Here is a 15958-nt window from a genome sequence, read left to right as displayed (position 1 = left end):
TGGCACAAGGTGAAGTGCTTGATCGACAGGGAGGGCCTCACTCTCAGTCAAGTCTACAACGCTGACGAAACTGGCTTATTCTATCGTTCTTTGCCTACAAACCCTCTAGCGGAGGAGAAGGAGAAGCGTGTACCTGGCTGCAATGCCTCCAAACAACGGATATCTGCTTTGTGTTGTGCCAATGCTAACAGCATGCACTGGCTTAAGCCCGTTATTGTTGGCTGTGCAAAGCAGCCTCGGTGTCTTCGTGGGGTAATGGATGTCCTTCCTGTCGTTTGGTACCATTCTTTGAAGGCATGGTTCACTGCCCAGATCTTCAAAGACTGGTTCCACCACCAATTCGTCAAGGAGGTCATCCATTACCAGATGGAGAAACTGGGAATCCCACGCGACCAGGTAAAGGCCCTCCTTCTCCTCGACAATGCACCTGCTCACCAGTGCGACATGGACTTGGTGGCTGATAATGGGCGCATTAGGTGCATGTTTCTGCCACCTAATACTACTGCCCTCATCCAACCAATGGACCAAGGAGTGATCGCAGCAACGAAGTAGCTGTACCAAAGGAAGTTCCTGGATGAGGTGATGGTTGTTCTCGAGGACGAGGACGAGCGCAAGGGGGGACGGGACACGCAAGGCCAGCGGACTTTGGAAAACCTTCGCCGCTACAACATCAAGTCTGCAATCTGCAACTGGGCCAATGCATGCAAGGAAGTCCCTGTCAAGACTCTAGAAAATGGTTGGTCTCGTCTGCTGCTCGGAACGGATGTGGAGCACAATTTCCTAGCTTTTGATGTGGATGACTTTCATGCAAGTCAACATGCACATGGGGACGATGTTGATGTGGACGAAGTGCATGAGCGGTTGGATGACGACGAGGGTGATCCTGGATATCAGACCATGTCTGAGATGAGATCGCATCTTCAGTTGCAGGTGTCAGTACCCAGCTTGAAGATTATGACGAGGACGGCGACGATGATGCGGATTCCTCTCAGTGTGACACTACTTCAGCCATCCCCAAGCTGAGGGCACTCCGGGAACACCTAGAGTTCGTTCTGGACTACCTGGAGCACCCGGACTGCGACAGGGAGATGGGGCCCTTGGGACTTTCGGAGGAAGTGCGCACTTTCAGGCAGTGTATCATTAATCATCAAAATTGTCGTTCCTTGCATCAATCAACCACTGACAGCTTTTTCAGGCCCATGACCCCTGCTGTGCCCAGCCCTGGCTCCACTCCATTGCCTCCCCAAGACAGACCCTCATGCTCTGAGCCACAGCCCAGCACATCAGGCACGGTGGAGTCACCACTCAACGTGAGTTTGCGCCTCTCTTCTGAGTCGTCTGCAGTGGGTACTCCATCACCACGACCCAGCAACACACCCCTAGGTCACCTGCAACAACTACTTTCAGACTCTGACAGTGATTAAACACCTAGAACTTCTCCACTAGACCACACGGGAATTTACAGTGTTGTGCAGTGAAAAAAAAACAGTGCACTGTGTTAAGAAATTAGAAATCTGAGTGAAACGACAAAGACTTTCAATGTAACGTAACTAGAGTGTGTTATGTTTAGAAAATGGATTTATGAGTGGAAAGACTTTAAGCGCAGAGTGCAAAACTTATTTCATTAAGGTACAATGGAGCGCAAGTAACACAAGAGTGCGCAGTGTTAAGAGAACGGAATTCTGAGTGCAAATGACTAAGTTCAGTGCAAGACTTCTTGTACATTGTACCGCAAGTGCTTCAGGAACTCCTTCTTACTGTCAGAGTCTGAGAGGAGGCGGGTTATTCATCGAGATGGCCAGGGACTTATTGTAAGTACCCAGAATGTTTCATATTGTACTGTATTTTCCATACTGTATACCACGTTGAGTACACCGCTCCCATCCGATCAGCGAAGTTAAGCAACGTTGGGTCTGGTCAGTACTTGGATGGGTGGCCGCCTGGGAACACCAGATGCTGTTGGCATCTCTACGTGCCAAGTGGGGTTGGTGGAGGATTAGTGCCCCTCCCTGTAAAACAATTAACTCTAAGCCCTTGACCATCCCGTTTGGGATACATGGTGTCTGGCAATGAATGAATGAATGAAACTTACCTCTAACACCTCATTTCACTCCTTTATGTCCCTTATTGGTGTGAATAGGGTCTTAGGTGCTATGCATGTGCAGTAGGGAGGTGTTTTTCTGAGTTAGGCTAGGTTAGGGTCCATAACTACCAGTCCAGGAGGCAGGGACTTGTTGTAAGTACCCAAAATGTTTAATATTGTATAAACTCACCTCTAAAACCTCATTTTATGGTTCTTTTGCATTTATTTCAGTCATTTTTGTCCCTTTTTGGTGTGATTTGGGTCTTAAATAGGTGCTATGCATGTCCAGAGGGAGCTGTATAGGTGTTTTTCTGAGTTAGGGTCCGTATGTACAGGTCCAGGAGGCTGGGGCCCACTATCCGGACGGGGCTACTTTCCGGACATGCCTTTGGCTCTATTACATCGGATAGTGGAGGGATTACTTTACTTACATTCCTTGGCACAAAGTCACAGACATAACAGCTGATCAGCTGATTTTGCGCATTCTTGTGCTACTTTGTTTTCTTTACTATTTGAACAACAGTCTTACTTAAAACTTCTTTTTATATTAGGACACCATTTAGTCTAACCTAGTACAGAGATTGACTCATATAAAGATACTAATTTAGATACAGTCACTGGCCAGGTTTCGCCAGGTAAGGAGTGGTGGTGAAGTGCGTCCACTCTGCTCGGCGCATCGTGTGTGTGTGTGTGTGTGTGTGTGTGTGTGTGTGTGTGTGTTTACCTAATTGGATTTACCTAATTGTGATATAAAGGAAATGAGCTACGCTCGTGGGGTCCAGTCTCTGTTTCTCGGTAAGTCAAATTTTGCTTTAAACTCATTTACGTTTTTAGACTGGACGATCTTTTTGTCCAGGCTATTCCACAGGTCTATAAATCTATAAGGAAAACTATATTTCTTGATAACCTTCAAGCAGCTTGGCTTCTTCAGTTTCATCCCGTGTCCTCTTGTGACTCTCTTATCCCATAAAAACAGATCTTCTTTGTCAATTTCATCTACTCCCATCATGGTCGTGAACACTGCAATCATGTCGCCTCTTTCTTCTTTCTTCTAAGGAAGGCAAATCCAGCATTTCCAGCCTCTCTCTGTACGACAGATCTGACGGATTGGGGACCATCTTGGTTGCTGTTCTTTGTATTCTCTCAATCTTGTTTATATCTTTCTTTTTGTGTGGGGACCACACTACTGCTGCATATTCTAACCTGGGACGAATCATGGCCACTATCCTCATCCATATAATGAAAAGCTACTCTTATATTAGTCAGGAGTTTATACGTCTCTCTAACTGTCTTGTTAATGTGTTTTTCAGGTGACAAACTGTCCTGGACCAGCACATCCAAATCTTTCTCTTCTCTCGCTTTTGTGATTAGTTCGTCACCCATCAAATAATTCAATGATGGCCTCTTTGTACTTTTACCCATTTCCAATATTTTACATTTCTTTGCATTGAATTTCATTTCCCATGTCCAGCTCCATTCGTGTATCCTATCCAGATCCTCCTGCAGCATTTTACAATCCTCCTCAACCTCTACCTTCCTCAAGATCTTTGCATCATCTGCAAACAGACTTGCATAACAGTTCACTCCATCTACCATATCATTTATGTAAATGAGGAACATTACTGGCGCCAACACTGAGCCCTGTGGGACTCCACTTGTTACTTCCCTCCATCCAGACATCCTATCCTTTATTACTGTCCTCATTTGACCGTCTCTCAAAAAGTCTCTCATCCATTCCAGGAGGTTCCCCTTCAGTCCTCCTATATGCTCTAGTTTCCACATTAGTCTCTTATGAGGTACCTTGTCAAAGGCCTTCTCCAAATCTAAATACAGTACACACAATCCACCCAACCATCTCTCTCCTGTAGCAAATCAATTGCTCTTGAGTAAAAACTCAACAAGCTGGAAACATATGACTTTCCACTTCTAAATCCAAACTGGATATCAGCCAAAATATTCATCTCTTCTAGATATTTTATCCATATATCTTTCAGAATTCTTTCGCACAATTTTGCGACCATGCTGGTTAGGGACACTGGTCTATAATTCAGGGGTTCTTCCCTGTTTGCTCCCTTATAAATTGGTACCACATTTGCCCTCCTCCATTCTTGAGACAATTTCCCCTCTTCCAGAGAACACACAATTAAACTGTGAATCTTATCCACCACATGTTTTCTGCATTCCTTCAGTACCCAATTAGAGATTCCATCTGATCCTGGGGCTTGCCTTACATCTTGAGTCTCCAGTAATTTATACACTTCCTGTACTTTCACTTTTATATCTTTTATCACTACATTTCTAGTCATACCCTCCCCTTCCACAAACTCCTTTTCATTAGTGAAAACTGATTGGAAACATTTATTTATTATTTCTGCTTGCATTACTGCATCTTTATAGACCTCTCTTTCTACTTTCAGTTGGGTGATTCCTTCCTTTTGTTTCAGTTTGCGATTGACAAATCTATAAAACAGTTTGGGTTCATCCTTACATTTATCAATTATACCTTTTTCAAAATTCCTTTCTTCTTCTATACGTATTCTTGTGTATTCATTTCTAGTTCTTTTATATTCTTCCTTTGTTCTGTTGGTACCTCTCTTTCTCCAATTGCTCCATGCCGTGTCTTTCTCTTTTTTTGCAATCATACACCTTCTATTAAAACACTCCTTTTTCCTGTTTTCTTTCCCCCTTACTCTTGGGAGAAATTTTTCCACTTCCAAATTATAGAGGCCTAGAAAAATATCCCACTTCCTCTGTATCTCTCTTGTTTCTCTGAATTTTCTCCAATCAGCATTTTCAAACATTTTTTTCAATCCTGTAAAGTTTGCTTTCCCAAAATTGTATCTTCCCTGCCTATAAAGCTAGTCTCTTGGCTCCACATTCCCTGTTATCATCTGGAACTCAATGACCACATGATCACTTTTTCCAGCAGAACACAGATATTTCAAGGATTCTATTACATCGTGTTCTTTGGTAAACAGTAAGTCTAGTCTTGCTATGTGTCCTCCCCTCGGAACCGTGTCTCTTCTTTGACCCATTGCTTCATCACATTGTTCATTGTTATATTTAATAATATAGTGCCCCACGAATCTTCGCTGCCTCCTGAGTCCCATTCCTCCCAGTTCACCTCTTTACAATTGAAGTCACCCATTAAAATTATATTGCTGCTTTTCTCAATCATTTTCTGTAAATAACTAGCCATGTCTGACAACATTTCCTGGTATTGATCATCACTCCATGCTCTTGTCTTAGAGGGAACATACACTACTGCCATATCTCTCTTGTTATTCTCTCCAGTTTCTAATTTCATATTTATCACTTCAGCCCTGCCTTCTCCCATTTCCACGGTATCTACATTTATGTTGTTCTTCACTGCTATCATCACTCCTCCTCCTGTTTTTTCTTTTCTGTCTCTTCTCCACAGTTTGTATTTACCATCTCCCATATGAACATCAATATCTTCTCTTAATTTGGTCCCTACAAAGCACATAACATCGGGTTCATGTGCCCTCAAAAAATCGTTGATTTCTAGCCTTGCCGATATTAAACCATCAACATTAGTATATGCCACCTTCCAATTATTTTTTATGTTTTTTATACCCTCTTTTCTCCTTGTCTTCGCTGGTACCACTTCCTTAATTTCTGATCCATGACTCTCCAATAAAACACTGTCTTCTCTTCCTCAGTTCTCTGTTTGTTTTTTATCTTTGCTTCCTTTACTAACGCCTTTATTTTAGCTCTTTCTTCCTCATTTGCATCTCTCCTTACCTAAACATTTTTTAACTCTTCCTTGTCTGATAATTTCCATGTTCTACTGATAATTTCGTTTACTGTTGCCTGAAACTTAAACTTTACCCTCAATGGCCTTGCCCCTCCTTCCTCGTACTTTCCTAACCTAAACACCTCTTCAATCTCTTCTTGAGCTTCGTTGTTTTCCTCCACGACTACTGATATTATTTCTTTAACTTTACTCAGTTCTTCTCTTTCTCTTTCTGATCTTTTTGTCATAGGTTTTCTTTAACTCCTGAAATTATTATACATTTTTTCTTATCTGCTACATCCCTAACTAAAGATTCTCTAATTCTCAGCACCCTAAACACTTCCCTCTCCACCTTTTCCTTGCTTTATTGTTCTATAATCTCTTTCAAATTTACATTTCCCTCTTCCTGAATTTTTTTCCACCCCTTGTGTTGCTCCTTGATTTCTTTAATGTGTTCGTCCTGTATTCTTGATTTGGATTCATACTAATCTAGTTTGCTTTTCATCCTGTCTCTTTCTTCTTCCAACCTCTTATTCTCCCTCTTAAGCTGTTTTATTTCATTTGAGGCTGATTCATTGCTCACTTTTAATTCAGTAACTTCTCTTTCTTGTTCGTCACTACGTGTACAAATTTTTTCCAGTTTATTTCACAGACTTTTGATCTCATCTTCCTGCTCCATAGTCCGTTCCTGTAACTCTTTAATTAATGCCCATACCTTTTTTATCTCCTGGACATTCCTCTCCACTGTTTTCTCTACACCTACTATTCTTGTTTGGTTCAACTTAATACTTCCATTTGCCACATCCTCTTCAGAAAAGCCCTCAAACTCTCTCTCGCCGATTGTAAACAATGCACCGTCCCTTTCCGCCATGAACCAACCGTATGGAGACTTTCTGTTTTCACTGTATCTTGTTCTTTTTATGACTGAAACCGCGGTTATTCTAACTACTGTCAGACGGGACCATCACTCACGCACTCATTAACATAATCACAAATAGGCTGGTCTTCTTTTCGTCGCTGATTCAGTGATTATTTCCCCACAATCCAGGAGAGCTCCATCTCCGTCGGCGACCTGTGTGTGTGTGTGTGTGTGTGTGTGTGTGTGTGTGTGTGTGTGTGTGTGTGTGTGTGTGTGTGTGTGTGTGTGTGTGTGTGTGTGTGTGTGTGTGTGTGTGTGTGTGTGTGCTCACACAAATCATAATTATTAGAAGATAAGATAAGCGTGTCTAGGGTCAGGTTGTATATTAATTGATGAGGTATTGAGGGGCATGGTGTAGATTGCAGACTGTGACACTGTGTAACAGTGGTAGGAAAAACATTCGAGCCTTCAAAGGACCTCAGGACCACCTCACTATGAACATCTGAATTCCCGCCACAGTTGCTGACTGTTGTCCGTAGGCATCCAGTCATGACTTTACTTAGTTTTGTTATCATTGTCGTTCAGGTTTATCTCAAATAATTTAAAAGGCAAATATTCATCACTAAAGATATCATTGCTTTAATTTGTACCTGTATTTTCTGGTATTTTACAAATCAATGAGGGACTTGGTGGAATACAATTTGGTACATGTTCAAACACAACAGAAATTGACCAATCACCGCCCGAGTGCATCAAGCAACATTACCAAATCCACCTGTCCTCGGCTGGCAAAATCAGTGCATCAGACTCCGTGAAACCGACTATAGTTGCCAATAATAGCCGGATGCACTACGCTCTCACTATGCATGCGTTACACTCTACCTGATTTCATTAGGCCCACACAATGCTTCCACTATGCTCAATGAACTGGATATGGAATCGGGATACTGCCTGGAGTTTTTAAACATGCTGATATTTTTTTTGACCTTCTTGCTTTGCCCTGCCCGGTTAAGATTGAATTATGCCTGCCTACAAAGTTATCAGATTGCATTATGATCCTTGTATGCTTTTAGGTGATCTCCTTCGAAAGCACTTTCCTACAAAAATCTAACCTAAAATTCTCATAGTATGAACTGGGCTTAACTAGGAGTGATGGAGGGTACAAAGACAGACAGACAGAAAAACCAGTAAAAACACTTACTAGCTGTACACACAGCAAAGAGCATCTGCATTGAGTCAAAGAAGAAAAACATGATTAGGAGAGAGACGGACGCCCCTATAGGTAGACACAGCGCCTGCATAGTGTCCAGTGTTTGTACATCTGCAAACAGATAGATAAATAATTAGTCTATCTATCTGAGGCAGGTATGGGTGTCTATGTATCTACTTATCTACTGACAGATGCAATCAGCAAGTAAACAGGGGGTTAATCTTACTGGGTGTCTCTACGTCTGCACACACATACATAAAACTGGTCATCTATCTATCTATCTGGAGCATGTATGGGTGTCTATCTATCTATTTATCTATCAATGGACATCCCCAGAGGTAGGCGAAGCACATGCATGTTGCTGAGTTTGTATGTCTGTGAATATATATATAAATAGCCAATCTATCTGCCTACCTACCTGGGGTATCTACTGGTATCTATCTAATGACCTATCTATCAAATCAAATAACCTACAGAGAAAGCCCTAAATCATATACTGTATAATGTTTGTACATCAGCAAACAGATAGAAGAATAATTTGTCTATTTATCTGTCTATCTCTGGGGCATCTATGGATGTCTATCTCTTTTTATCGATCACTAGTCAAACCCTGAAGTACACAGAAAATTTTTATCATATTGGGGGTTTGTAGGTCTGTGAACAGAGATAAATAATTAAGCCTGGTCTATCTATGTCTGTCTATTTGGAGCACATATGGTTGTCAATCTATCAATTATTTTAACTATATTAATCTGCACAGAAGGCTTCAGTTCCTAGTTATTTATCATTCTATCTCCCAAAACAAAACTAATAATATTTCTACTGTGGTATCTATCTGTATACTGCTATATATCTTCACAAGTATATGTATCAATATTTATCCATCTATTTACCTATCTGTCTGCATGTTAATAAAACCTCTATCTATCTCTCTATCTATCAATCTATCTATCCATTTATATCAATGCTTAATTATCCTTTGTCTATCTATATTTATATAAATCTACTGTATATCTATTTATCCCCCTATATCAATCTGTATCTATCTAGCTATCTATATCAATCTACTGGGTATATCTATCTATCCATGTATGTATCAATCTATATCTATTTATCAGCCTACCAATCTACTTATCAACAATAGCAATCTATCTATCTAACTGCCTTTCCATTCAGCCAATCATCAATCAATCCCTCTATATATTTACCTATAAATCTATCTACCTATCTATCTATAGTACTTACTATTATCTCCAGTAGATCCTGAAGTAGATATCCCAAGTAGTTTATTTCTCTCTCTCTCAGACTCTCTCTCTCTCGCCTCTTGCTCCAAATTGAGAGACCTGTGGAATTATTATTAATATTATTGCTGTTATTATTAGTGTCATTATTACTATTATTACTGTTATTATTATTATTGTTATGTGGTAGGTGGGGGCACTCACCATCCACTCACTTGATGTAGTGCTGCTCTCAGGTGTTTGCCCATTCCTCTCCACCCTCTTTTCCCTCCTTCCTGCTTTGTCAATCTTCACTTCATTCTTTCCTCGTCCTTCTGTCTACGGGTGACTTTACACTCCTTCTTCAGCCTTTCACTCCCTTATTCTTTCCTCTTCCTTCTGCTTATGAGTGACTCTACACTGAGCAACATGCAAATGGTTTCCTGTACACCAGGAAACCACTTACTGTGCTGGGTGGTAACCATTTAACCAAATTATGGTGCCTGATGGTTTCATTGGCAATTAAGGCGCTCCAATCGGCTTGAGCCAGTGCAGGTTCATATCCAAGAGGTGGTTGGAGTCTCTTGCTCACATGATGCCACTCAGGGAGCTCAATTACCTTTTTTCATCCCACCCCATGCTGAGAAAAAAAAAAAAAAAAAATTGTTTATTATAAATCTTAAGATAAACATCGAGGGCATCATCTTATGAAAAAAAAATCTCTCTCTCTCTATCTTTGCATTACGCCATGCGTAGTTTGTGTACGGGCAGAGGAGTGAAAAAATGAAAAATAAGTACCTGGGTAGTGTGATGAGATAAGGATGGAAGTTTACAGGGTGAAGTGCTTGAAAGGGTACAGCAAGAAAGAAAGGTTGCTGGTTCCTGGAAAGCAGTGATAAGAAACAGGGAACTGAGCACGGAAGTCAAAAATTTACTACATGACAGTATTGTGATACCAGCACTAACATATGGGAGTGAAACTTGGACCTTGTTGGAGGGACAGAAGTCAAAAGTGAGAGCAGTGGATATGAGTTATTTGAGAGGAGCATGTGGAGTCACATGGAGAGCCAGACCGACAAATAAGGAAGTTAAAGAGCGCTGTGGTTTGGATATGGATGTGACAGGAAACATTAGGAGAAATACAGTGAGGTGGTTTAGCCATGTGGAGAAGACGGAGAGTGAAAGACTGACGAGGACAGTGTATGTAAATGAGGTGGAGGGGGGGAGAGGGAGGGGGAGGTCAAGAATGAGATGGAGGGATGGAGTGGAGAAGGTATATGAGAGAAGGGGGTGTGAACTAGGAGCAAAGCAGTGAAATGGCAGGGGACAGGGCAACATGGACACAGTTTGTTTGTGGCCACCCCTTATGTGATTAAGGTGTCTTGCAATAGATAGCTAGATATACAGTTTATTATAAACTTGAAGATAAACATCCAAGGCATCATCTATCTATCTGTCTATTGCCAGACACCTTTATCCTGCAAGAGGTGGCCACAAACAAATTGCCTCTATGTCGCCCTGTCCTCTGCCATTTCATTGGCCTGCTCCCAGCTCAAACACCCCCACTCCCATATACCTCTCCACTCCATCCTTCCATCTCATCTTTGGCCTCCCCCTCCCTCTCCCCCCCTCCACCTAATTTACATACATTCTCCTCAACAGTCTCTCGTTCTCCATCATCTCTACATGTCCAAACCACCTCAGTGTGTTTCTCTCAACGCATCCTATCACATCCACATCCACACCACAACACTCCTTCACTTCCTCATTTGTCAGTCTGTCTCTCCATGTGACTCCACATGCTCCTCTCAAATAACTCATTTCCACTGCTCTCACTCTTGACTTCTGTCCCTCCGACAAGGTCCAAGCTTCACTTCCATAAGTTAGAGTTGGTATCACAAGACTGTCATGCAGTAGCTTTTTCACTTCCATGCTACCTTCCCTGTTTCTTATCACTGCTTTCAATGAACCAGCAACCTTTCTTCCATGTTGCACCCTTTCAAGCACTTCACCCCCTAAACTTCCATCCTTACTCATCACACTACCCAAGTACTTAAATGCACTCACATTTTCCATTTCCTCCTCATCCAGCCTCACTGTATATTCACTGACTTCATTTCCATCGAAGACCATAACTTTACTCTTCCCTACATTCACCTGTAGATTCCGTTTCTTACACGCTCTCCCAAACTCTTTCACAAAGCCTAGCAGCTCCCCTTTATCTTCACTTAACAACACAGTATCATCTGCAAACAACAATACAGGTAGTTTCCAAACACAACCCTCTCTCACTAGGGCTCCTCCAACATCCACTGCTCTACCTTGCATCTCTTTTATAACCCCATCCATATAGATTGAACAACCATGACACATCCTTGTTTCAATCCAACCTTCAAATAGAAAAATTCACTCAGTTCACTATCCACATGCACTGGAGCCTTAGCACCATCATACATACTCTTCACAGCCTTCAGGAACTTAACATCTACTCCATATATTCTTAATACTTTCCAAAATCCTTGTCTATCCATCCTGTCATATGCTGTCTCCAAACTATGAAGGCCACATACAACTTCTCTTCCTTCTCCAGAAACTTTTCTGCTAAAGATCTAAGAATGAATATCTGCTCTACACAACCTTGTCCCATCCTAAAACCTCCCTGTTCTTCTCCAACTGATTTCTCTGTTATTTCCCTAACTCTGTCACGAAGTATCCTACCATATACTTTCCTATTACACTAAGAAGACAAATGCCCCTATGAATATCACACACCTTTTTTTTCCCTTTTTCCTTTGTCTATCTATCTATATAATGCCAGACACCTCAATACCACACAGGGTGGCCACAAACAACACACAGGGTGGCCACAAACAAACCGTCTACACGTCGATCTGGGCCCTGCCATTTCACTGCCCTGCTCCTAATTCACACCCCCTTCTCACATATACCTCTCCACTCCATCCCTCCATCTCACCCTTGGCTTCCCCCTACCTCTCTCCCCCTGCACCTCACTCACATACACTCTCCTCATCAGTCTCTCACTCTCCATCCTCTCCACATGGCCAAACCACCTCAATGTGATTCTCCTAACGTTTACTATCACATCCACATCCACACCACAACACTCCTTCACATCCTTATTGTCAGTCTGTCTCTACATGTGAATCAACGGGTTCCTCTCAAATAACTCATTTCCACTGCTCTCACTCTTGACTTCTGTCCCTCCAACAATGTCCAAGCTTCACTTCCATACGTTAGAGTTGGTATCACAATACTGTCATGTAGTAATGTTTTCACTTTCATGCTCAGTTCCCTGTTTCTTATCACCGCTTTCAAGGAACTAGCAAACTATTTTCCCTGTTGTATGCTTTCGTGCACTTCACCCTCCAAACTTCCATCCTTACTCATCACACTACCCAAGTACTTAAAACACTCACATTTCCCATTTCCTCATCATCCAACCTCACTGTCCATTCACCAACTTCAATTCTCTCGAAGACCATAACTTTACTCTTCCCTACATTCTCCTTTAGATTCCGTTTCTTACACACTCTCCCAAACTCATCCACCAAGCCTTGCAGCTCCCCTTCGTCATCACTTAACAACACAGTATCATCTGCAAACAACAGTACAGGGACTTTCCAAACATTGCCCTCTGTCATTAGGGCCACTCCAACATCCACTGCCATACCTTGTATCGCTTTTATAACTCTATCCATGTACAGACAGAACAACCATGGAGACATGACACATCCCTTTTTCAACCCAAACCTTCAGTTAACTATTCACACGCACTGCAGCCTTAGCACCCTCATACATACTCTTCAAGGCATTCAACAACTTCCCATCTACTCCATATATTCTTAATACTTTCCACAATCCCTATCTATCCACCATGTCATATGCTTTCTCCACATCCATGAAGGCAGCATGAAACTTCTTTCCCTTCTCTAGAAACTTTTCCATTAAAGATCTAATAATGACCATCTGATCTAGACAACCTCTTCCCATCCTAGAGCCTCCCTGTTCTTCTCAAACTAATTCCTCTGTTATTTCCCTAACTCTGTCAATATGTATCCTACCATACACTTTTCCTATTACAGTACACACTACACTTCCTTTTCTAAAATTCAAAAAAAAATCATGGTGTTTCATCACCCAGCCTCGGAGTCCCCAGGCCGGGGACCATAAATGCCCCCACCTTCAGCCCCTCTCCCGGTGACGACTCGAGGTGCCTGGAACCACTGTCTGACTCTCTTCTTCTTCATTTCTGCAACATTCACGGCCTTTCCTCTAACTTTTGCTCTGTTGAGCACCACCTCTCCTCCTCTAAACCTCACTTTCATTTTCTAACTGAGACTCAGCTGTCTGAGGCAACTGACAGCAAACCCTTTTCTGTATCCTCCTACTTTCTCTATACTCATTTCAAAGCCAAAGGTGGCTGTTGTGTATATATATGCAATGACCTATCTTGCTCTCATGTTCCTGAACTCGATTCTTCTGAATTCTCTACACTCTGGCTTCGGCTTTCCTGTCATTCTCTGACTAAATATATCTGTGCTGTTTACTTATCCCATAATTCTACTGACTATCAAAAATTCTTTGACTATCTTACTTCTACAATGGAACACATTCTATCCATTTCTCCTTTCTCTTAAATCTCCATTCTAGGAGATTTTAATGTTCACCAACACCTTTGGCTCTCCTCTCCTTTCACTGATTCACCTGGTGAACAAGCCTACATCTTTTCTATCCTTAATGACCTGTAGCAGCTTGTACAGCACCCTACCCGTGTCCCAGACCGCCTTGGAGAGAGCTCCAACATACTTGACCTCTTCCTTACAACTAATCCTTCTGCTTACACTGTTAATCTTTTCTCTCTGTTGGGCTCCTCCGATCACAACCTTATCACCTTAACCTGTCCTATCACTCCGGTACGGCCTGTGGACCCTCCAGGGAAATGTCGTCTGTGGCATTTTGGAGCCGCGGATTGGGAGGCCTTCAGGCAGTACTTCCTTGATTTTCCGTGGAATGATTATTGCTTCCATGGCAGGGAGCCATCTGAGTGTGCCTTGTGCATTACGGAGGTTACTCTCTCGGGCATGGAAGCATACATTCCTTTCTCATATCCTTTGACTAACGCAAGAAAGCCTTGGTTTAATCACGCTTGTTCTAATGCTGTCCGCAACACGGAGAGGGCCTACAAAAGGTACTGGAGCCAACCCACCCCTGAATTATATCATCTTTACGTTTCTGCATAGAATCGTGCTAAGTCTGTTCTTCGCTCAGCTAAAGATAATTTCATCCGTACTAAATGCTCTCAACTCTCCAACTTGAATTCTTCCTGCTCCTTCTGGCACCTTGCCAAAAACCTTTCTAACAACTTTACCTCATCATCCTTCACTCCTCTTTTCTGCTCTGATGGTTCTGTAGCTATTTCTTCTACTGATAAAGCAGATCTCTTCGCACAGACTTTCTCCTCCAATTCCACCTTAGACGATTCCTGTGCTGTTCCTCCATCACTTCCCACCTCTGACGTCCTCATGGCTGACATTAAAATTTCTTCAGCTGATGTATTTTCTGCCATCACTGGCCTCAATACTAACAAGGCATATGGGCCTGATAGAGTCCCTCCTGTTGTTCTCAAGAACTGTGCTTCTGTGCTTACACCCTGCCTAGGCAAACTCTTTCGCCTTTGTCTGTCAACTTGTACCTATCCTTCTTGCTGGAAGTTTGCTCTCATTCAGCCAGTCCCAAAGAAGGGTGACCACTCCCAACCCTCTACCTATTGTCCAAGTGCTTTAACGTCCTGTATTTCAAAAGTTTTCAAGTCAATTCTCAATAGAAAAATTTTAAGGCATCTTTCCTATCACAACTTTCTTTCTGATTGTCAGTACGGGTTTCGTAAGGGATGCTCCATTGGCGATCTTCTCACCTACCTTTCAGACTCCTGGTCATCCTCCTTCGGGACTTTGGCGAAAGCTTTGCCATTGCACTTGACATCTCAAAGGGTTTTTATTGAGTCTGGCATAAATCTTTAATTTCCAAACTGCCCTCTTATGGTTTCTATCCTTCTATCTGTGCCTTCATCGCTAGCTTCCTTTCTGGTCGTTCTATAGCCGCTATTGTAGACGGCCATCGTTTTTCTCCTAGATCTATCAACAGAGGTGTTCCTCAGGGCTCTGTCCTATCACGAACTCTCTTCCTTTTATTCATCAATGACCTTCTAAGCTGTACATCTAACTCTACCCACTCATACGCTGATGACTCTACCCTTCACCTTTCCATTCGGTTCCCGCAACGCCCATCTCAGCAGTTACTTCAACAAACAAGGGATGAGGCTATGGCACACCTAATGTCTGACTTGGCTCATATCTCTGACTGGGGTAAAAATAATCTGGTTGTTTTTAATGCATCTAAGACTCAGTTCTTACACCTATCAACCCGACAAAATCTTCCACAGGTATACCCACTAATGTTTAATAATATTCAGCTTCATCTTGAATTATCCTTGAACATGCTTGGGGTTTCATTTACTTGAGACTTATCTTGCAAAGATTATATTACATCTCTTGTAAAATCAGCTGCCAAGAGATTGGGTGTGCTAAGCCGACTCTGTTCTTTCTTTACCCCTGCACAATTGTTGACTCTATACAAGGGTTTTATCTGCCCCTGTGTGGAGTACAACTTTCATGTGTGGGGAGGCTTCCCAGATGCAGCTCTTCTCAATAGGGTGGAGACAAAGGCTTTTTGTCTCATTAACTCTCCTCCTCTTACTGACTCCCTTCAACCTCTGTCTCTTCGCCGCACTGTTACATCTTTGTCTCTT

The 15958-nt window shown here is 42.2% G+C and overlaps 1 protein-coding gene and 1 pseudogene across 1 annotated transcript in view; one reads left to right on the top strand and one right to left on the bottom strand.

Moving 5' to 3' along the window:
* LOC145416409 (signal peptide peptidase-like 3) overlaps positions 1 to 15958 on the bottom strand; it is a 295615-nt gene that overhangs the window by 205969 nt on the left and 73688 nt on the right. Inside the window, exons 3-4 of the mRNA XM_080285356.1 lie at positions 9155 to 9252; positions 7901 to 8020 (exon numbers count right to left, since the gene is read on the bottom strand). Coding sequence (XP_080141482.1) covers positions 7901 to 8020; positions 9155 to 9252 — 218 coding nt within the window. The remainder of the gene's footprint in view (positions 1 to 7900; positions 8021 to 9154; positions 9253 to 15958) is intronic.
* On the top strand, positions 1848 to 1966 carry LOC145416586 (5S ribosomal RNA; annotated as a pseudogene).

Source organism: Coenobita brevimanus, chromosome 106, assembly GCF_032717465.1.
Source record: "Coenobita brevimanus isolate Jiangsu-jjx chromosome 106, ASM3271746v2, whole genome shotgun sequence".
NCBI lineage: Eukaryota > Metazoa > Arthropoda > Malacostraca > Decapoda > Coenobitidae > Coenobita > Coenobita brevimanus.
This window is presented reverse-complemented; position numbering and strand designations above follow the sequence as displayed.